This window comes from Aquarana catesbeiana, linkage group LG05 (genome assembly GCF_042186555.1).
Source record: "Aquarana catesbeiana isolate 2022-GZ linkage group LG05, ASM4218655v1, whole genome shotgun sequence".
Taxonomy (NCBI): Eukaryota; Metazoa; Chordata; class Amphibia; order Anura; family Ranidae; genus Aquarana; species Aquarana catesbeiana.
This window is the reverse complement of record NC_133328.1, coordinates 629999664-630017948: the sequence shown is the minus strand read 5'-3', so window position 1 is coordinate 630017948 and position 18285 is coordinate 629999664. Positions and strand designations below refer to the sequence as shown.

General features: G+C 44.2%; 1 protein-coding gene across 4 annotated transcripts in view; it reads left to right on the top strand.

Annotated features, from left to right (window-relative positions):
• LOC141145542 (cytochrome P450 2C20-like) overlaps positions 1 to 18285 on the top strand; it is a 95615-nt gene that overhangs the window by 13159 nt on the left and 64171 nt on the right. The window contains exon 1 of one of the 4 annotated variants that reach the window (XM_073632309.1): positions 5114 to 5257. The exons of 2 other annotated variants lie outside the window; for them this stretch is intronic. In XM_073632309.1, coding sequence (XP_073488410.1) covers positions 5256 to 5257 — 2 coding nt within the window. In that variant the 5' untranslated portion in view covers positions 5114 to 5255. Of the gene's footprint in view, positions 1 to 5113; positions 5258 to 13613; positions 13768 to 18285 lie in introns of those variants that run through there. One more of the 4 variants, XM_073632311.1, reaches the window with a different exon arrangement.

Here is an 18285-nt window from a genome sequence, read left to right as displayed (position 1 = left end):
CTCCTAGGGATCATCAAAGATTTGGATATTTTTTTATAACCTAATCCTGACTTGTACTTCTCAACAACATTGTCCCTTACTTGTTTGGAGAGTTCCTTGGTCTTCATGGCAGTGTTTGGTTAGTGGTGCCTCTTGCTTAGGCGTTGCAGCCTCTGGGGCCTTTCAAAAAGGTGTGTATATGTAATGACAGGTCATGTGACACTTAGATTGCACACAGGTGGACATCATTTCACTAATTATGTGACTTCTGAAGGTAATCGGTTGCACCAGAGCTTTTTATGGGCTTCATAACAAAGGAGGTGAATACATACGCACATGCCAATTATCAGTCTTTAATTTCTGAAAAATAGATTTATGTATATATTTTTCTAATTTTACTTCACCAACTTAGACTATTGTGTTCTGATCCCTCACATATAATTCATATTAAAAAAAAAAAACACTGAACTAAAGGCTGTAATGTAACAAAACAGATAAAAAGCCAAGGGGTGAATACTTTTGCAAGGCACTGTATATCAGAGGGTGCAATTTTAACATTTATTTGTCACTTTTGTATTGGGCTGTACCTATTGTGATATAATATAGCAGCACAAGACCTAGAGTGCACACGGACCGAAAAGCTTTGCTTCACTACTACCGCATTCAGTGGCATCTGGTGGTAATTTTTTTTGGGGGGGGCGGCAAACCGCGCACCCGCAGCCGCCCCCTGTCGGGTTGGTTGGTCAGTTCACTTACCCCATCCATGGCGGGCAATCACGGGCGGCTTTCCCTGCTCTCCTTCGTGGGCATCATGGCAGTGGGCATCATGAGCAGCTTCTCCTTCCCCTGCTCGGTGACTTCCGTCTCCTCCCTTCTCCTCGACGGCCAATCAAAATGCTTCTCCTTTCGGCCAATCAGGAAACTTCTCAGACCCACTTCTTTATTGGCATAGAGGAGATTGTGTGAGAACAGTGAATAATCATTGAGAATAGAAAATGAAATGCCGGCAACTCTGGAAATTCTTCTGTAATCTATTATTATAACACGAACCTTAAAATGTGACAGCTGACGCGTTTCAGCACATAGCCTTGTACACAGCACAGTCACCATAGAAAAATACAACATATAAACAAAAAGAAAAAGCAGACATATTCCCTGCATAGAGATGTTTGAAATGTTTTGACACATTGGAGAGTCCCTTGTCTGATGGATAAGATGCTCCAAGGTAATGTTCTCCTATCCATGTTCTCAATGGTCTTGTGGTGCACCCTACATATTGTAGATTGCAGGGATTGCACTCTACTGAATAGACCACATTGTTAGTACCACAATTAATGTAATCACGGATTGTGAGCTCTTTACCTGTGGAGCACGATTTAATTGAAATTTTTTTTTAAATCTTTTTAAACTTTGTGGTTTCTTATACTGATCCGTGTTTCCTTTTTCTTTTCTTTCTCAGTGATTCATGTTATGATATGTCTTTCTTGTTATCACTTCCTGAGAAACATGCACCTGCAGCGGTGTTCTCGCTTACCTTCAATTACTGACATCATCTAATTAGTGGTTGTGACATGCATTATGCTTTTATTTTTTGCACTGTTTTTATATGTTGTATTTTCCTATGGGGACTGTGCTGTGAAAATAGCTAAGTGACGAAACGCGTCAGCTGTCACATTTTAATGGTCATGTTATAATAAAATATTACAGAATAATTACCAGAGTTGCCGGCATTTCGTTTTTTATTCTCAAGTATCTCAGTTTGATGGAAGGAGGACATCCCAAGCCTGAGCACCTGGAGTAGGTGTGTCGGTCTTCTATTATCTCTCACCAGAGGCTTCAGTCAGAGCGGTGCTTCTCTTGCATGCAGTGAATATTCATTGGCTGTTCTTACACACCTGGGTGGGCTCCAGACTGCATTCACCCTATTTGGAAGCCTATGGCTTTAATTGGTGCTTTAAAAAAACCCCCACCCCCACATCGGAATCCATGTGCCTGGCGTCCTGAAAGGGGTCAGATGCATGGATGGGGGAGGCCCCTGTTCGCACTTAATGGGCGGGCCGCCCCTGACCGCATTGCTCCTAACACCTATATGCTCATTCTTCTTTCCATTCATAGTTACCTGGAATTCTCCTTTATTCACAAATCTATATGTCAGTGTGGATGCCGAGCCTGAGTGATAAGAGCTGTGCAGCCAGCTGCAGGTTTAATGGACTGATATACAGGGCTGCTGTTAGAAATCACAGGGTCCCATACAGCCTACTTGACAGGGCTCCTCCCCCCCAGCTGAAAGTGACTGAGGACATAGATTTATTAGTCCCTTTCTCTGCAGCCTCAGCTGCATAGAAGAATAAATAGAAGGCTTTCTACTCACTCACAAACTGAAGTATAGTAAACACAGTTCACTATGTTTCAGTGGTGAATGGACACGGGAGCGGTTGGCACCGATCACTCACTATGTTCATTCAGAAAAGGAAAGGGGCCAGTAAATGCCATATTTACCGACCCCCTTCCCCACTCTCCAGCCTGAAACATTCCCCTGTGTGCCCATAGCAGCTGCCGATGGGAGAAGAGGGGATGGAAGCCGGGAGTGCTGTGCAGAAAAGGGGCACAGGGGTCCAGACAGCAGATGGAAGGGGCACATGTGCTAGGACCAATCCCCCTGTAGTGCAGCCGGAGGGAGTAAGAAGAGGAAAAGCTGGCAGTGCTGCTGGGGGAGGGAGAAAAGGATTGGTGTTTGTAATAAGACAGTACAGCCGGCCCTCCTGCTCAGCAGGTGCCCAGGCCCCCCTTTTTCAACTGATGGGGCCCGGGCCCAGTACAGGAGGGCTGACTGGACTGGCTTATCAGCGGCCCTGCTGATGGGAGCAAATGGATACATCAGTTGCAGACAGCAAATAGAAACTGCCAACTCTAAGCAAGAAATGTCAAATCTTTACTAAACTTGCCTTATTCCCTCATTTTACCCTAATCTAAAGCTGTTGCCAGGTTTTTAAACATTTAAGTATCTACATATTCTTAACAAATCGCAAATTAGTTTTTTAAAAGAAACCTTCACAACCTCTGCAGTTGCGAACATTGCCAATAGTTACTCAGCCTCATCAGAGTCCTCCTTGCATCAAAATACCCATCAGAGTCCCCCCTTACATCAGTGTCCCCATATAAGCCCTTACTTAAATCAGCGTCCCCATAGGAGCCCTTACTTAAATCAGCGTCCCCATAGGAGCCCTTACTTAAATCAGCGTCCCCATAGGAGCCCTTACTTAAATCAGCGTCCCCATAGGAGCCCCTTACTTAAATCAGCGTCCCCATAGGAGCCCCTTACTTAAATCAGCGTCCCCATAGGAGCCCTTACTTAAATCAGCATCCCCATAGGAGCCCTTACTTAAATCGGCATCCCCATAGGAGCCCTTACTTAAATCGGCGTCCCCATAGGAGCCCTTACTTAAATCGGCGTCCCCATAGGATCCCTTACTTAAATCTGCGTCCCCATAGGAGCCCTTACTTAAATCGGCGTCCCCATAGGAGCCCTTACTTAAATCAGCATCCCCATAGGAGCCCTTACTTAAATTAGCATCCCCATAGGAGCCCTTACTTAAATTAGCGTCCCCATAGGAGCCCTTACTTAAATCAGCATCCCCATAGGAGCCCTTACTTAAATCAGCGTCCCCATAGGAGCCCTTACTTAAATCAGCGTCCCCATAGGAGCCCTTACTTAAATCAGCGTCCCTATAGGAGCCCTTACTTAAATCAGTGTCCCCATAGGAGCCCTTACTTAAATCAGCATCCCCATAGGAGCCCTTACTTAAATCAGCGTCCCCATTGGAGCCCTTACTTAAATCGGCGTCCCCATAGGAGCCCTTACTTAAATCGGCGTCCCCATAGGAGCCCTTACTTAAATCGGCGTCCCCATAGGAGCCCTTACTTAAAAATAGACCAATTTTCAGCACTTGTTTGACAGGTGCATATCATTGAAATTTTTATAGCAAGGCCAATTCTTGCTTTCATCAAGAGTACCTCTAAAGGGTTACGGTGGGAAGGTGCCCCCGACACCCAAAGACCAATTTTTACGCACCCGTTACTTCTATACAAAGTCAAAGTGACACCAGAATGTATCCAGAAAATCTCTAATCTTGTTCCCTAGTGCACTACATTGTGGCCTCATCGTACACACTGGCTCTCCAGCTGTTGCTGAGAAAAATAAAGGCAGCTTGCAGAGAAAATGTGTTTTTTTTTTTTTTGGCTTATTAAATGCAATTATTGCTGCAGCAGATTCTAGACATGGTACAGATCTGCCACTTTACAGGTAGACTAAGGGGACCCCCCCAGGCACTATATTTGAAAGAATTTTTCATTTTTAGGCTTTTACTTCAAAAATAAAAAAAAGCACTGCTCATTTAAAAATGACGTTTTTCATAATCTTTGTTTTTTATTGATACATGTCCCCCAGGGCAGGACCCGGACCCCTATAACCATTGTATGCCCAATTACTTGCATATAATCCTTCACAATGGGCACTTTCGATTTTTGATGTTCGGGTCCCATTGACTTTAATGGGGTTCGTTATTCGGGTCTGAACTTTCGCGGTGTTTGGAAGTTCTGGTGCGAACCGAACAGGGGTCCGTTCGGCCAATCCCTAATGGTAGATTAGCCGTATACAAATAAAGCCAATGTTAAGTCAATTCGGTGTGAATCCTAGCCTATATTTTAAGCAAAAAAGTCAGGTCGAAGGCATTGTATGGCCTTTTTTTAATTGGTGTGCATACTGTATATTTTATATATATTTTGTTTGTTGCTTTTGCATGCATATTTGTCCCCTTGTTCATGTTGGAAGGGTAGAAGAGTGTAATATAGTCTACAATGACTTGTTAATGTCCTAAAGGTAGATCAGTGCAATTATGTTTATAACCATTATGGAGGGAAGGTTTTATTTTTTCATTTGTATCATGTTGCTGTAGTTGGTTACCTCTAGAGGGAATTTGTGTAATTGGATCATCTACCATTATGTATAATATGACTTGGAACCTAACTAACTAAAGGGTTAAGAGAAAACGGGCGGAGGAGACAAAGGGCGTATTGTACGCAGAGGGCTTCTAGGGTGACGTTTCATAGGTCACTCCCGAGAAAATCATTAGGGGACGAAACGCAATGAGTAGGCGGGGCTTGGGATGTCATCAAGTTAGGGAGAGATTTGTTTATCAGTCGCAGAAGACCAGGAGGGCATAGACTATACGGGCTACATGCATGCTGATTAAAAAGTGCTGCTTGAGGACCCCCCAATGTGAGTTTTAATGCTTTTTTTTTTATACATAAAGTGTTGAAGGATTTTACATTATGCAGTTTTTCCTAGCTGTCCTTATGTTTAACTGCAAATGTTCCTAATGCAAAACTATTGGATTTATACCTGCAAATGCTTTTTGACCTTTGTCAGAAATACTTGTGGGGGGGGGGGGGGATGGGGTTGTTGGCACAAAAGTAGATTGAAAAAAATTGGCACATACTGTATTTAGTAATGAGTCAGAACTGATTCAGAGCACTTGCTGCATGAATCCTGCGGTATAAGAATATAATACAAGTTGATTACATTGTAACTGTTTGGGTGCTATACCTGTGTTTTTGCTTTTTTCACAGTTTGGTTTTATGTGTATATTTACAGTGCCTTGCAAAAGTATTTACCCCCCTTGGCCTCACAACCTGGAATTAACATGGATTGTTTGAGGATTTGCATAATTGAATTTACAGAACATGCCCACAAATTTGAAGACGGTTTTTTTTTTTTTTTATTGTGAAGCAAACAAAAAATAGGACAAAATAACAGAAAAAGTCAATGTGCATAACTATTCACCCCCCTAAAGTCAATACTTTGTAGAGCCACCTTTTGCGGCTATCACAGCTCCAAGTCGCTTTGGATAAGTCTCTATGAGCTTGCCACATCTTACCACTGGGATTTTTGCCCATTCCTCCTTGCAAAACTGCTCTGCTCCAGCTCCTTCAAGTTGCATGGTTTGCACTTGTGAACAGCAATCTTTAAGTCTGACCACATATTTTTTATTGGATTGAGGTCTGGGCTTTGACTAGGCCATTCCAACACATTTACATGTTTCCCCTTAAACCACTCAAGTGTTGCTTTAGCAGTGTGTTTGGGGTCATTGTCCTGCTGGAAGGTGAACCTCCGCCCTAGCCTCAAATCACACACAGAGTGGTACAGGTTTTGCTCAAGAATATCCCTGTATTTAGCACCATCCAACTTTCCCTTAACTCTGACCAATTTCCCAGTCCCGACTGATGAAAAACATCCCCATAGCATGGTGCTGCCACCACCATGTTTCACAGTGGGGATGGTGTTCTTTGGGTGATGTGATGTGTTGGGTTTGTGCCAGACATAGCGTTTTTTTGATGGCCAAAAGTTCCATTTTAGTCTCTTCAGACCAGAGCACCTTCCTCCATACATTTTGGGAGTCTCCCACGTGCCTTTTCGTGAACTCAAAACATGCCATTTTGTTTTTTGCTTAAAGTAATGGCTTTCTACTGGCCACTCTGCCATAAAGCCCAACTCTATGGAGCGTACGGCTTATTGTCGTCCTATGTACAGATACTCCAATCTCTGCTGAGGAACTCTGCAGCTCCTCCAGGGTTACCTTAGGTCTCTGTGCTGCCTCTCTGATTAATGCCCTTCTTGCCCGGTCCGTGAGTTTTGGTGTGCGGCCGTCTCTTGGCAGGTTTTGCTGTTGTGCCATGTTCTTTCCATTTTGGTTATGATAGATTTGATGGTGCTCCTAGGGATCATCAAAGATTTGGATATTTTTTTATAACCTAATCCTGACTTGTACTTCTCAACAACATTGTCCCTTACTTGTTTGGAGAGTTCCTTGGTCTTCATGGCAGTGTTTGGTTAGTGGTGCCTCTTGCTTAGGCGTTGCAGCCTCTGGGGCCTTTCAAAAAGATGTGTATATGTAATGACAGATCATGTGACACTTAGATTGCACACAGGCGGACATCATTTCACTAATTATGTGACTTCTGAAGGTAATCGGTTGCACCAGAGCTTTTTATGGGCTTCATAACAAAGGGGGTGAATACATACGCACATGCCAATTATCAGTCTTTTATTTCTGAAAAATAGTTTATGTATATATTTTTCTAATTTTACTTCACCAACTTAGACTATTGTGTTCTGATCCATCACATATAATTCAGATTAAAAAAAAACATTGAACTAAAGGCTGTAATGTAACAAAACAGGTAAAATGCCAAGGGGGTGAATACTTTTGCAAGGCACTGTATATCAGAGGGTGCAATTTTAACATTTATTTGTCACTTTTATATTGGGCTGAACCTATTGTGATATAATATAGCAGCACAAGACCTAGAGTGCACACGGACCGAAAAGCTTTGCTCCACTACTACCGCATTCAGTGGCATCTGGTGGTAATTTTTTTTGGGGGGGGCGGCAAACCGCACATCCACAGCCGCCCCCTGTCGGGTTGGTTGGTCAGTGCACTTACCCCATCCATGGCGGGCAATCACGGGCGGCCTCCCCTGCTCTCCTTCACAGGCATCATGGCAGTGGGCATCATGAGCAGCTTCTCCTTCCCCTGCTTGGTGGCTTCCGTCTCCTCCCTTCTCCTCGACGGCCAATCAAAATGCTTCTCCTTTCGGCCAATCAGGAAACTTCTCAGACCCACTGCTTTATTGGCATAGAGGAGATTGTGTGAGAACAGTGAATATTCATTGAGAATAGAAAATGAAATCCCGGCAACTCTGGAAATTCTTCTGTAATCTATTATTATAACACGACCCTTAAAATGTGACAGCTGACGCGTTTCAGCACTTAGCCTTGTTCACAGCACAATCACCATAGAAAAATACAACATATAAACAAAAAGAAAAAGCAGACATATTCCCTGCATAGAGATGTTTGAAATGTTTTGACACATTGGAGAGTCCCTTGTCTGATGGATAAGATGCTCCATGGTAATGTTCTCCTATCCGTGTTCTCAATGGTCTTGTGGTGCACCCTACATAGTGTAGATTGCAGGGAGTGCACTCTACTGAATAGACCATTATTAGTACCACGATTAATGTACCACGGATTGTGAGCTCTTTACCTGTGGAGCACGATTTAATTTAAATTTTTTTTAATCTTTTTAAACTATGTGGTTTCTTATACTGATCCGTGTTTCCTTTTTCTTTTCTTTCTCAGTGATTCATGTTATGATACTGTATGTCTTGTTATCACTTCCTGAGAAACATGCACCTGCAGCGGTGTTCTTGCTTACCTTCAATTACTGACATCATCTAATTAGTGGTTGTGACATGCATTATGCTTTTATTTTTTGCACTATTTTTATATGTTGTATTTTCCTATGGGGACTGTGCTGTGAAAAAAGCTGTGACGAAACGCGTCAGTTGTCACATTTTAATGGTCATGTTATAATAAAATATTACAGAATAATCACCAGAGTTGCCGGCATTTCCTTTTTTATTCTCAAGTATCTCAGTTTGATGGAAGGAGGACATCCCAAGCCTGAGCACCTGGAGTAGGTGTGTCGGTCTTCTATTATCTCTCACCAGAGGCTTCAGTCAGAGCGGTGCTTCTCTTGCATGCAGTGAATATTCATTGGCTGTTCTTACACACCTGGGTGGGCTCCAGACTGCATTCACCCTATTTGGAAGCCTATGGCTTTAATTGGTGCTTTAAAAAAACACCCACCCCCACATCGGAATCCATGTGCCCGGCGTCCTGAAAGGGGTCAGATGCATGGATGGGGGAGGCCCCTATTTGCACTTAATGGGCGGGCCGCCCCTGACCGCATTGCTCCTAACACCTATATGCTCATTCTTCTTTCCATTCATAGTTACCTGGAATTCTTCTTTATTCACAAATCTATATGTCAGTGTGGATGCCGAGCCTGAGTGATAAGAGCTGTGCAGCCAGCTGCATGTTTAATGGACTGATATACAGGGTGCTGTTAGAAATCACAGGGTCCCATACAGCCTACTTGACAGGGCTCCTCCCCCCCGGCTGAAAGTGACTGAGGACATAGATTTATTAGTCCCTTTCTCTGCAGCCTCAGCTGCATAGAAGAATAAATAGAAGGCTTTCTACTCACTCACAAACTGAAGTATAGTAAACACAGTTCACTATGTTTCAGTGGTGAATGGACACAGGAGCAGTTGGCACCAATCACTCACTATGTTCATTCAGAAAAGGAAAGGGGCCAGTAAATGCCATATTTACCGACCCCCTTGCCCACTCTCCAGCCTGAAACATTCCCCTGTGTGCCCATAGCAGCTGCCGATGGGAGAAGAGGGGATGGAAGCCGGGAGTGCTGTGCAGAAAAGGGGCACAGGGGTCCAGACAGCAGATGGAAGGGGCACATGTGCTAGGACCAATCCCCCTGTAGTGCAGCCGGAGGGAGTAAGAAGAGGAAAAGCTGGCAGTGCTGCTGGGGGAGGGAGAAAAGGATTGGTGTTTGTAATAAGACAGTACAGCCGGCCCTCCTGCTCAGCAGGTGCCCAGGCCCCCCTTTTTCAACTGATGGGGCCCGGGCCCAGTACAGGAGGGCTGACTGGACTGGCTTATCAGCGGCCCTGCTGATGGGAGCAAATGGATACATCAGTTGCAGGCAGCAAATAGAAACTGCCAACTCTAAGCAAGAAATGTCAAATCTTTACTAAACTTGCCTTATTCCCTCATTTTACCCTAATCTAAAGCTGTTGCCAGGTTTTTAAACATTTAAGTATCTACATATTCTTAACAAATCGCAAATTCGTTTTTTAAAAGAAACCTTCACAACCTCTGCAGTTGCGAACATTCCCAATAGTTACTCAGCCTCATCAGAGTCCTCCTTGCATCAAAATACCCATCAGAGTCCCCCTTACATCAGTGTCCCCATATAAGCCCTTACTTAAATCAGCGTCCCCATAGGAGCCCTTACTTAAATCAGCGTCCCCATAGGAGCCCTTACTAAAATCAGCGTCCCCACAGGAGCCCTTACTTAAATCAGCGTCCCCATAGGAGCCCCTTACTTAAATCAGCGTCCCCATAGGAGCCCTTACTTAAATCAGCATCCCCATAGGAGCCCTTACTTAAATCGGCATCCCCATAGGAGCCCTTACTTAAATCGGCGTCCCCATAGGAGACCTTAATTAAATCGGTGTCCCCAGAGGATCCCTTACTTAAATCTGCGTCCCCATAGGAGCCCTTACTTAAATCAGCATCCCCATAGGAGCCCTTACTTAAATTAGCATCCCCATAGGAGCCCTTACTTAAATTAGCGTCCCCATAGGAGCCCTTACTTAAATTAGCATCCCCATAGGAGCCCTTACTTAAATCAGCATCCCCATAGGAGCCTTACTTAAATCGGCATCCCCATAGGAGACCTTACTTAAATCAGCGTCCCTATAGGAGCCCTTACTTAAATCAGCATCCCCATAGGAGCCCTTACTTAAATCAGCATCCCCATAGGAGCCCTTACTTAAATCGGCGTCCCCATAGGAGCCCTTACTTAAATCGGCGTCCCCATAGGAGCCCTTACTTAAATCGGCGTCCCCATAGGATCCCTTACTTAAATCTGCGTCCCCATAGGAGCCCTTACTTAAATCGGCGTCCCCATAGGAGCCCTTACTTAAATCGGCGTCCCCATAGGAGCCCTTACTTAAATTAGCATCCCCATAGGAGCCCTTACTTAAATTAGCGTCCCCATAGGAGCTCTTACTTAAATTAGCATCCCCATAGGAGCCCTTACTTAAATCAGCATCCCCATAGGAGCCTTACTTAAATCAGCATCCCCATAGGAGCCCTTACTTAAATCAGCGTCCCCATAGGAGCCCTTACTTAAATCAGCGTCCCTATAGGAGCCCTTACTTAAATCAGCATCCCCATAGGAGCCCTTACTTAAATCAGCATCCCCATAGGAGCCCTTACTTAAATCAGCGTCCCCATTGGAGCCCTTACTTAAATCGGCGTCCCCATAGGAGCCCTTACTTAAATCGGCGTCCCCATAGGAGCCCTTACTTAAATCGGCGTCCCCATAGGAGCCCTTACTTAAATCGGTGTCCGCCTCGGAGTCTGTCCTTAAGTCGGTGTCCCCATCAGAGTCTGTCCTTAAGTCGGTGTCCCCATCAGAGTCTGTCCTTAAGTCGGTGTCCCCATCAGAGTCTGTCCTTAAGTCGGTGTCCCCATCAGAGTCTGTCCTTAAGTCGGTGTCCCCATCAGAGTCTGTCCTTAAGTCGGTGTCCCCATCAGAGTCTGTCCTTAAGTCGGTGTCCCCATCAGAGTCTGTCCTTAAGTCGGTGTCCCCATCAGAGTCTGTCCTTAAGTCGGTGTCCCCATCAGAGTCTGTCCTTAAATCGGTGTCCCCATCAGAGTCTGTGCTTAAATCGGTGTCCCCATCAGAGTCTATCCTTAAAGCGGGGTTCCACCCAAATTTTGAACATTATCTCTATGCATTCTCTTCCTTGCCTAGATGCTGACATGCTGTGCAAAAAAATTTAAATCGCCGTAATTACCTTTTATTTTCTAATCTTCTTAGCACTTCCTGGTTTTCCTCCCATGGGAGTAGGCGTGTTTCTAGCCTCTCCCAGATCTCCCACAGTCCCCTGGGAGCTAGTCTCAGGCTTCCCAGCATGCATTGTGCAACAGCGTCATCACAACATCTCAGTGAATGCTGGGAGCACAGCATTCACCGCATCCAGGAAATACATGCTTGTGGGCTTCAAATGCCCACAATGAAGATGGAAACCGCCTTCAGTGAATTTTATAAGTTATTCTTTACAAAGAAATCGGACACAGGCGGACTTATTACACAGAACATGTGAGTAGATAATCATGAGAAGAAAAGTTTGTGAATGAACTCCAAAAACAAAAAACGATAGATAGGTGGACCACCGCTTAAATCGGTGTCCCCATCAGAGTATGTCCTTAAATCGGTGTCCCCATCAGACTCTGTCCTTAAATCGGTGTCCCCATCAGAGGGGGAGGGGGGGGCCCAAAAGGTATCCAACAATGAATCCTTGAATTTGTTTCAGCAATGCTGATGGCTATATACAGCCTAACAGCATATCGCTGTATATTTAAGATTTGAGTATTAAAGTATGCCCCTGGGAGACAGCAATCCACTGCACAGTGTGCTATTGAGTTGTTGAGCTGCCCTGCATCCAGCGTGCTTTCAGGACAGGCATTCAGTGCTGCAGGAGGTTTTGTTATTGATCATAGAACGCGTCTGTCCACAGACTTCGTGGACCGTTTGACTTTTATAAAAATGAATCAGTCCTAGATTACCAGTTATGAAGCCCCTGATTCCGATATCACTGATTAAGTCTTTTTGGGATGTGGAATCTCTGCAGGACTTCAAGGCTGCCTAGCTTTGAGGGTGTTCGATCATTTCATCTGGAAGAATGTTCTTGGTATAGGTTTCATGGGCACAATTAACACCCAAAGACCAATTTTCAGCACTTGTTTGACAGGTGCATATCATTGCAATTTTTATAGCAAGGCCAATTCTTGCTTTCATCAAGAGTACCTCTAAAGGGTTACGGTGGGAAGGTGCCCCCGACACCCAAAGACCAATTTTTACGCACCCGTTACTTTTATACAAAGTCAAAGTGACACCAGAATGTATCCAGAAAATCTCTAATCTTGTTCCCTAGTGCACTACATTGTGGCCTCATCGTACACACTGGCTCTCCAGCTGTTGCTGAGCAAAATAAAGGCAGCTTGCAGAGAAAATGTGGTTTTTTTTTTTTTTTGGCTTATTAAATGCAATTATTGCTGCAGCAGATTCTAGACATGGTACAGATCTGCCACTTTACAGGTAGACTAAGGGGACCCCACAGGCACTATATTTGAAAGAATTTTTCATTTTTAGGCTTTCACTTCAAAAATAAAAAAAGCACTGCTCATTTAAAAATGATGTTTTTCATAATCTTTGTTTTTTATTGATACATGTCCCCCAGGGCAGGACCCGGACCCATATAACCATTGTATGCCCAATTACTTGCATATAATCCTTCACAATGGGCACTTTCGATTTTTGACGTTCGGGTCCCATTGACTTTAATGGGGTTCGTTATTCGGGTCTGAACTTTCGCGGTGTTCGGAAGTTCTGGTGCGAACCGAACAGGGGTCCGTTCGGCCAATCCCTAATGGTAGATTAGCCGTATACAAATAAAGCCAATGTTAAGTCAATTCGGTGTGAATCCTAGCCTATATTTTAAGCAAAAAAGTCAGGTCGAAGGCATTGTATGGCCTTTTTTTAATTGGTGTGCATACTGTATATTTTATATATATTTTGTTTGTTGCTTTTGCATGCATATTTGTCCCCTTGTTCATGTTGGAAGGGTAGAAGAGTGCAATATAGTCTACAATGACTTATTAATGTCCTAAAGGTAGATCAGTGCAATTATGTTTATAACCATTATGGAGGGAAGGTTTTATTTTTTCATTTGTATCATGTTGCTGTAGTTGGTTACCTCTAGAGGGAATTTGTGTAATTGGATCATCTACCATTATGTATAATATGACTTTGAACCTAACTAACTAAAGAGTTAAGAGAAAAGGGGCGGAGGAGACAAAGGGCGTATTGTACGCAGAGGGCTTCTAGGGTGACGTCTCATAGGTCACTCCCGAGAAAATCATTAGGGGACGAAACGCAATGAGTAGGCGGGGCTTGGGATGTCATTAAGTTAGGGAGAGATTTGTTTATCAGTCGCAGAAGACCAGGAGGGCGTAGACTATACGGGCTACATGCATGCTGATTAAAAAGTGCTGCTTGAGGACCCCCCATTGTGAGTTTTAATGCTTTTTTTTTTATACATAAAGTGTTGAAGGATTTTACATTATGCAGTTTTTCCTAGCTGTCCTTATGTTTAACTGCAAATGTTCCTAATGCAAAACTATTGGATTTATACCTGCAAATGCTTTTTGACCTTTGTCAGAAATACCTGCGGGGGGGGGATGGGGTTGTTGGCACAAAAGTAGATTGAAAAAAATTGGCACATACTGTATTTAGTAATGAGTCAGAACTGATTCAGAGCACTTGCTGCATGAATTCTGCGGTATAAGAATATAATACAAGTTGATTACATTGTAACTGTTTGGGTGCTATACCTGTGTTTTTGCTTTTTCCACAGTTTGGTTTTATGTGTATATTTACAGTGCCTTGCAAAAGTATTTACCCCCCTTGGCCTCACAACCTGGAATTAACATGGATTGTTTGAGGATTTGCATAATTGAATTTACAGAACATGCCCACAACTTTGAAGACGGGTTTTTTTTTTTTTTTATTGTGAAGCAAACAAAAAATAGGACAAAATAACAGAAAAAGTCAATGTGCATAACTATTCACCCCCCTAAAGTCAATACTTTGTAGAGCCACCTTTTGCGGCTATCACATCTCCAAGTCGCTTTGGATAAATCTCTATGAGCTTGCCACATCTTACCACTGGGATTTTTGCCCATTTCTCCTAGCAAAACTGCTCTGCTCCAGCTCCTTCAAGTTGGATGGTTTGCACTTGTGAACAGCAATCTTTAAGTCTGACCACAGATTTTTTATTGGATTGAGGTCTGGGCTTTGACTAGGCCATTCCAACACATTTACATGTTCCCCTTAAACCACTCAAGTGTTGCTTTAGCAGTGTGTTTGGGGTCATTGTCCTGCTGGAAGGTGAACCTCCGCCCTAGCCTCAAATCACACACAGGTTTTGCTCAAGAATATCCCTGTATTTAGCACCATCCAACTTTCCCTCAACTCTGACCAGTTTCCCAGTCCCGACTGATGAAAAACATCCCCATAGCATGGTGCTGCCACCACCATGTTTCACAGTGGGGATGGTGTTCTTTGGGTGATGTGATGTGTTGGGTTTGCGCTGGACATAGCGTTTTTTTGATGGCCAAAAATTCCATTTTAGTCTCATCAGACCAGAGCACCTTCCTCCATACATTTTGGGAGTCTCCCACGTGCCTTTTCGCAAACTCAAAACATGCCATTTTGTTTTTTGCTTAAAGTAATGGCTTTCTTCTGGGCACTCTGCCATAAAGCCCAACTCTGTGGAGTGTACGGCTTATTGTCGTCCTATGTACAGATACTCCAGTCTCTGCTGTGGAACTCTGCAGCTCCTCCAGGGTTACCTTAGGTCTCTGTGCTGCCTCTCTGATTAATGCCCTCCTTGCCCGGTCCGTGAGTTTTGGTGTGCGGCCATCTCTTGGCAGGTTTGCTGTTGTGCCATGTTCTTTCCATTTGGTTATGATAGATTTGATGGTGCTCCTAGGGATCATCAAAGATTTGGATTTTTTTTATAACCTAACCCTGACTTGTACTTCTCAACAACATTGTCCCTTACTTGTTTGGAGAGTTCCTTGGTCTTCATGGCAGTGTTTGGTTAGTGGTGCCTCTTGCTTAGGCGTTGCAGCCTCTGGGGCCTTTCAAAAAGGTGTGTATATGTAATGACAGATCATGTGACACTTAGATTGCACACAGGGGGACATCATTTTACTAATTATGTGACTTCTGAAGGTAATCGGTTGCACCAGAGCTTTTTATGGGCTTCATAACAAAGGGGGTGAATACATACGCACATGCCAATTATCAGTCTTTTATTTCTGAAAAATAGTTTTATGTATATATTTTTCTAATTTTACTTCACCAACTTAGACTATTGTGTTCTGATCCATCACATATAATTCAGATTAAAAAAACATTGAACTAAAGGCTGTAATGTAACAAAACAGGTAAAAAGCCAAGGGGGTGAATACTTTTGCAAAGCACTGTATGTCAGAGGGTGCAATTTTAACATTTATTTGTCACTTTATATTGGGCTGAACCTATTGTGATATAATATAGCAGCACAAGACCTAGAGTGCACATGGACCGAAAAGCATTGCTCCACTACTACCGCATTCAGTGGCATCTGGTGGTAATTTTTTTGGGGGGGGCGGCAACCCGCGCACCCGCAGCCGTCCCCTGTCTGGTTGGTTGGTCAGTGCACTTACCCCATCCATGGCGGGCAATCACGGGTGGCTTCCCTTGCTCTCCTTCGCGGGCATCATGGCAGTGGGCATCATGAGCAGCTTCTCCTTCCCCTGCTCGGTGGCTTCCATCTCCTCCCTTCTCCTCGACGGCCAATCAAAATGCTTCTCCTTTCGGCCAATCAGGAAACTTCTCAGACCCACTTCTTTATTGGCATAGAGGAGATTGTGTGAGAACAGTGAATATTCATTGAGAATAGAAAATGAAATGCCGGCAACTCTGGAAATTCTTCTGTAATCTATTATTATAACACGAACCTTAAAATGTGACAGCTGACGCGTTTCAGCACATAGCCTTGTTCACAGCACAGTCACCATAGAAAAATACAACATATAAACAAAAAGAAAAAGCAGACATATTCCCTGCCTAGAGATGTTTGAAATGTTTTGACACATTGGAGAGTCCCTTGCCTGATGGATAAGATGCTCCAGGGTAATGTTCTCCTATCCGTGTTCTCAATGGTCTTGTGGTGCACCCTACATATTGTAGATTGCAGGGAGTGCACTCTACTGAATAGACCACATTATTAGTACCACAATTAATGTAATCACGGATTGTGAGCTCTTTACCTGTGGAGCACGATTTAATTAAAATTTTTTTTTTATCTTTTTAAACTATGTGGTTTCTTATACTGATCCGTGTTTCCTTTTTCTTTTCTTTCTCAGTGATTAATGTTATGATTAGGGATGAGCCGAACACCCCCCTGTTCGGTTCGCACCAGAACATGCGAACAGGAAAAGAGTTTGCTCGAACACGCAAACACCGTTAAAGTCTATGGGACACGAACATGAATAATCAAAAGTGCTAATTTTAAAGGCTTATATGCAAGTTATTGTCATAAAAAGTGTTTGGGGACCCGGGTCCTGCCCCAGGGGACATGGATCAATGCAAAAAAAAGTTTTAAAAACGGCCGTTTTTTTCAGGAGCAGTGATTTTAATAATGCTTAAAGTCAAACAATAAAAGTGTAATATCCCTTTAAATTTCGTACCTGGGGGGTGTCTACAGTATGCCTGTAAAGGGGCGCATGTTTCCTGTGTTTAGAACAGTCTGACAGCAAAATGACATTTCGAAGGAAAAATTCCATTTAAAACTACCCGCGGCTATTGCATTGCCGACAATACACATAGAAGTTCATTGATAAAAACGGCATGGGAATTCAACACAGGGAAACCCCGAACCAAAATTAAAAAAAAAAAATGACGTGGGAGTCCCCGTAATTTCCATACCAGGCCCTTCAGGTCTGGTATGGATATTAAGGGAACCCCGGCCAAAATTAAAAAAAAAAAATGACGTGGGGTTCCCCCTAAATTCCATACCAGACCCTTCAGGTCTGGTATGGATTTTAAGGGGAACCCCGCGCCAAAAAAAAAACGGCGTGGGGTCCCCCCCAAAGATCCATACCAGACCCTTATCCGAGCACGCAACCTGGCAGGCCGCAGGAAAAGAGGGGGGGACGAGGGTGCGGCCCCCCCCTCCTGAACCGTACCAGGCCACATGCCCTCATCCCCACAACCCTGGCCGGTGGTTGTGGGGGTCTGCGGGCGGGGGGCTTATCGGAATCTGGAAGCCCCCTTTAACAAGGGGACCCCCAGATCCCGGCCCCCCCCTGTGTGAAATGGTAAGGGGGTACTTACCCCTACCATTTCACTAAAAAACTGTCAAAAATGTTAAAAATGACAAGAGACAGTTTTTGACAATTCCTTTATTTAAATGCTTCTTCTTTCTTCTATCTTCCTTCATCTTCTTCTGGTTCTTCTGGCTCTTCCTCCGGCGTTCTCGTCCAGCATCTCCTCCGCGGCGTCTTCTATCTTCTTCTCCTCAGGCCGCTCCGCACCCATGGCATGGGGGGAGGCTCCCGCTCTTCTCTTCATCTTCTTCTTCATCCTCTTCTCTTCTTCCTTCTTCTCTTCTTCTCGTCTTCATTTTCTTCTCCGGGCCGCTCCACATCCATGCTGGCATGGAGGGAGGCTCCCGCTGTGTGACGGCGTCTCTTCGTCTGACGGTTCTTAAATAACAGGGGCGGGGCCACCCGGTGACCCCGTCCACTCTGACGCACAGGACATAACGGGACTTCCCTGTGGCATTCCCCGTGACGTCACAGGGAAGTCCCGTCAAGTCACCCTGCGTCAGAGGGTTTAAGAACCGTCAGACGATGAGACTCCGTCACACAGTGGGAGCCTCCCTCCATGCCAGCATGGGTGCGGAGCGGCCTGGAGAAGAAAATGAGAAGAGAAGAAGGAAGAAGAGAAGAGGATGAAGAAGAAGATGAAGAGAAGA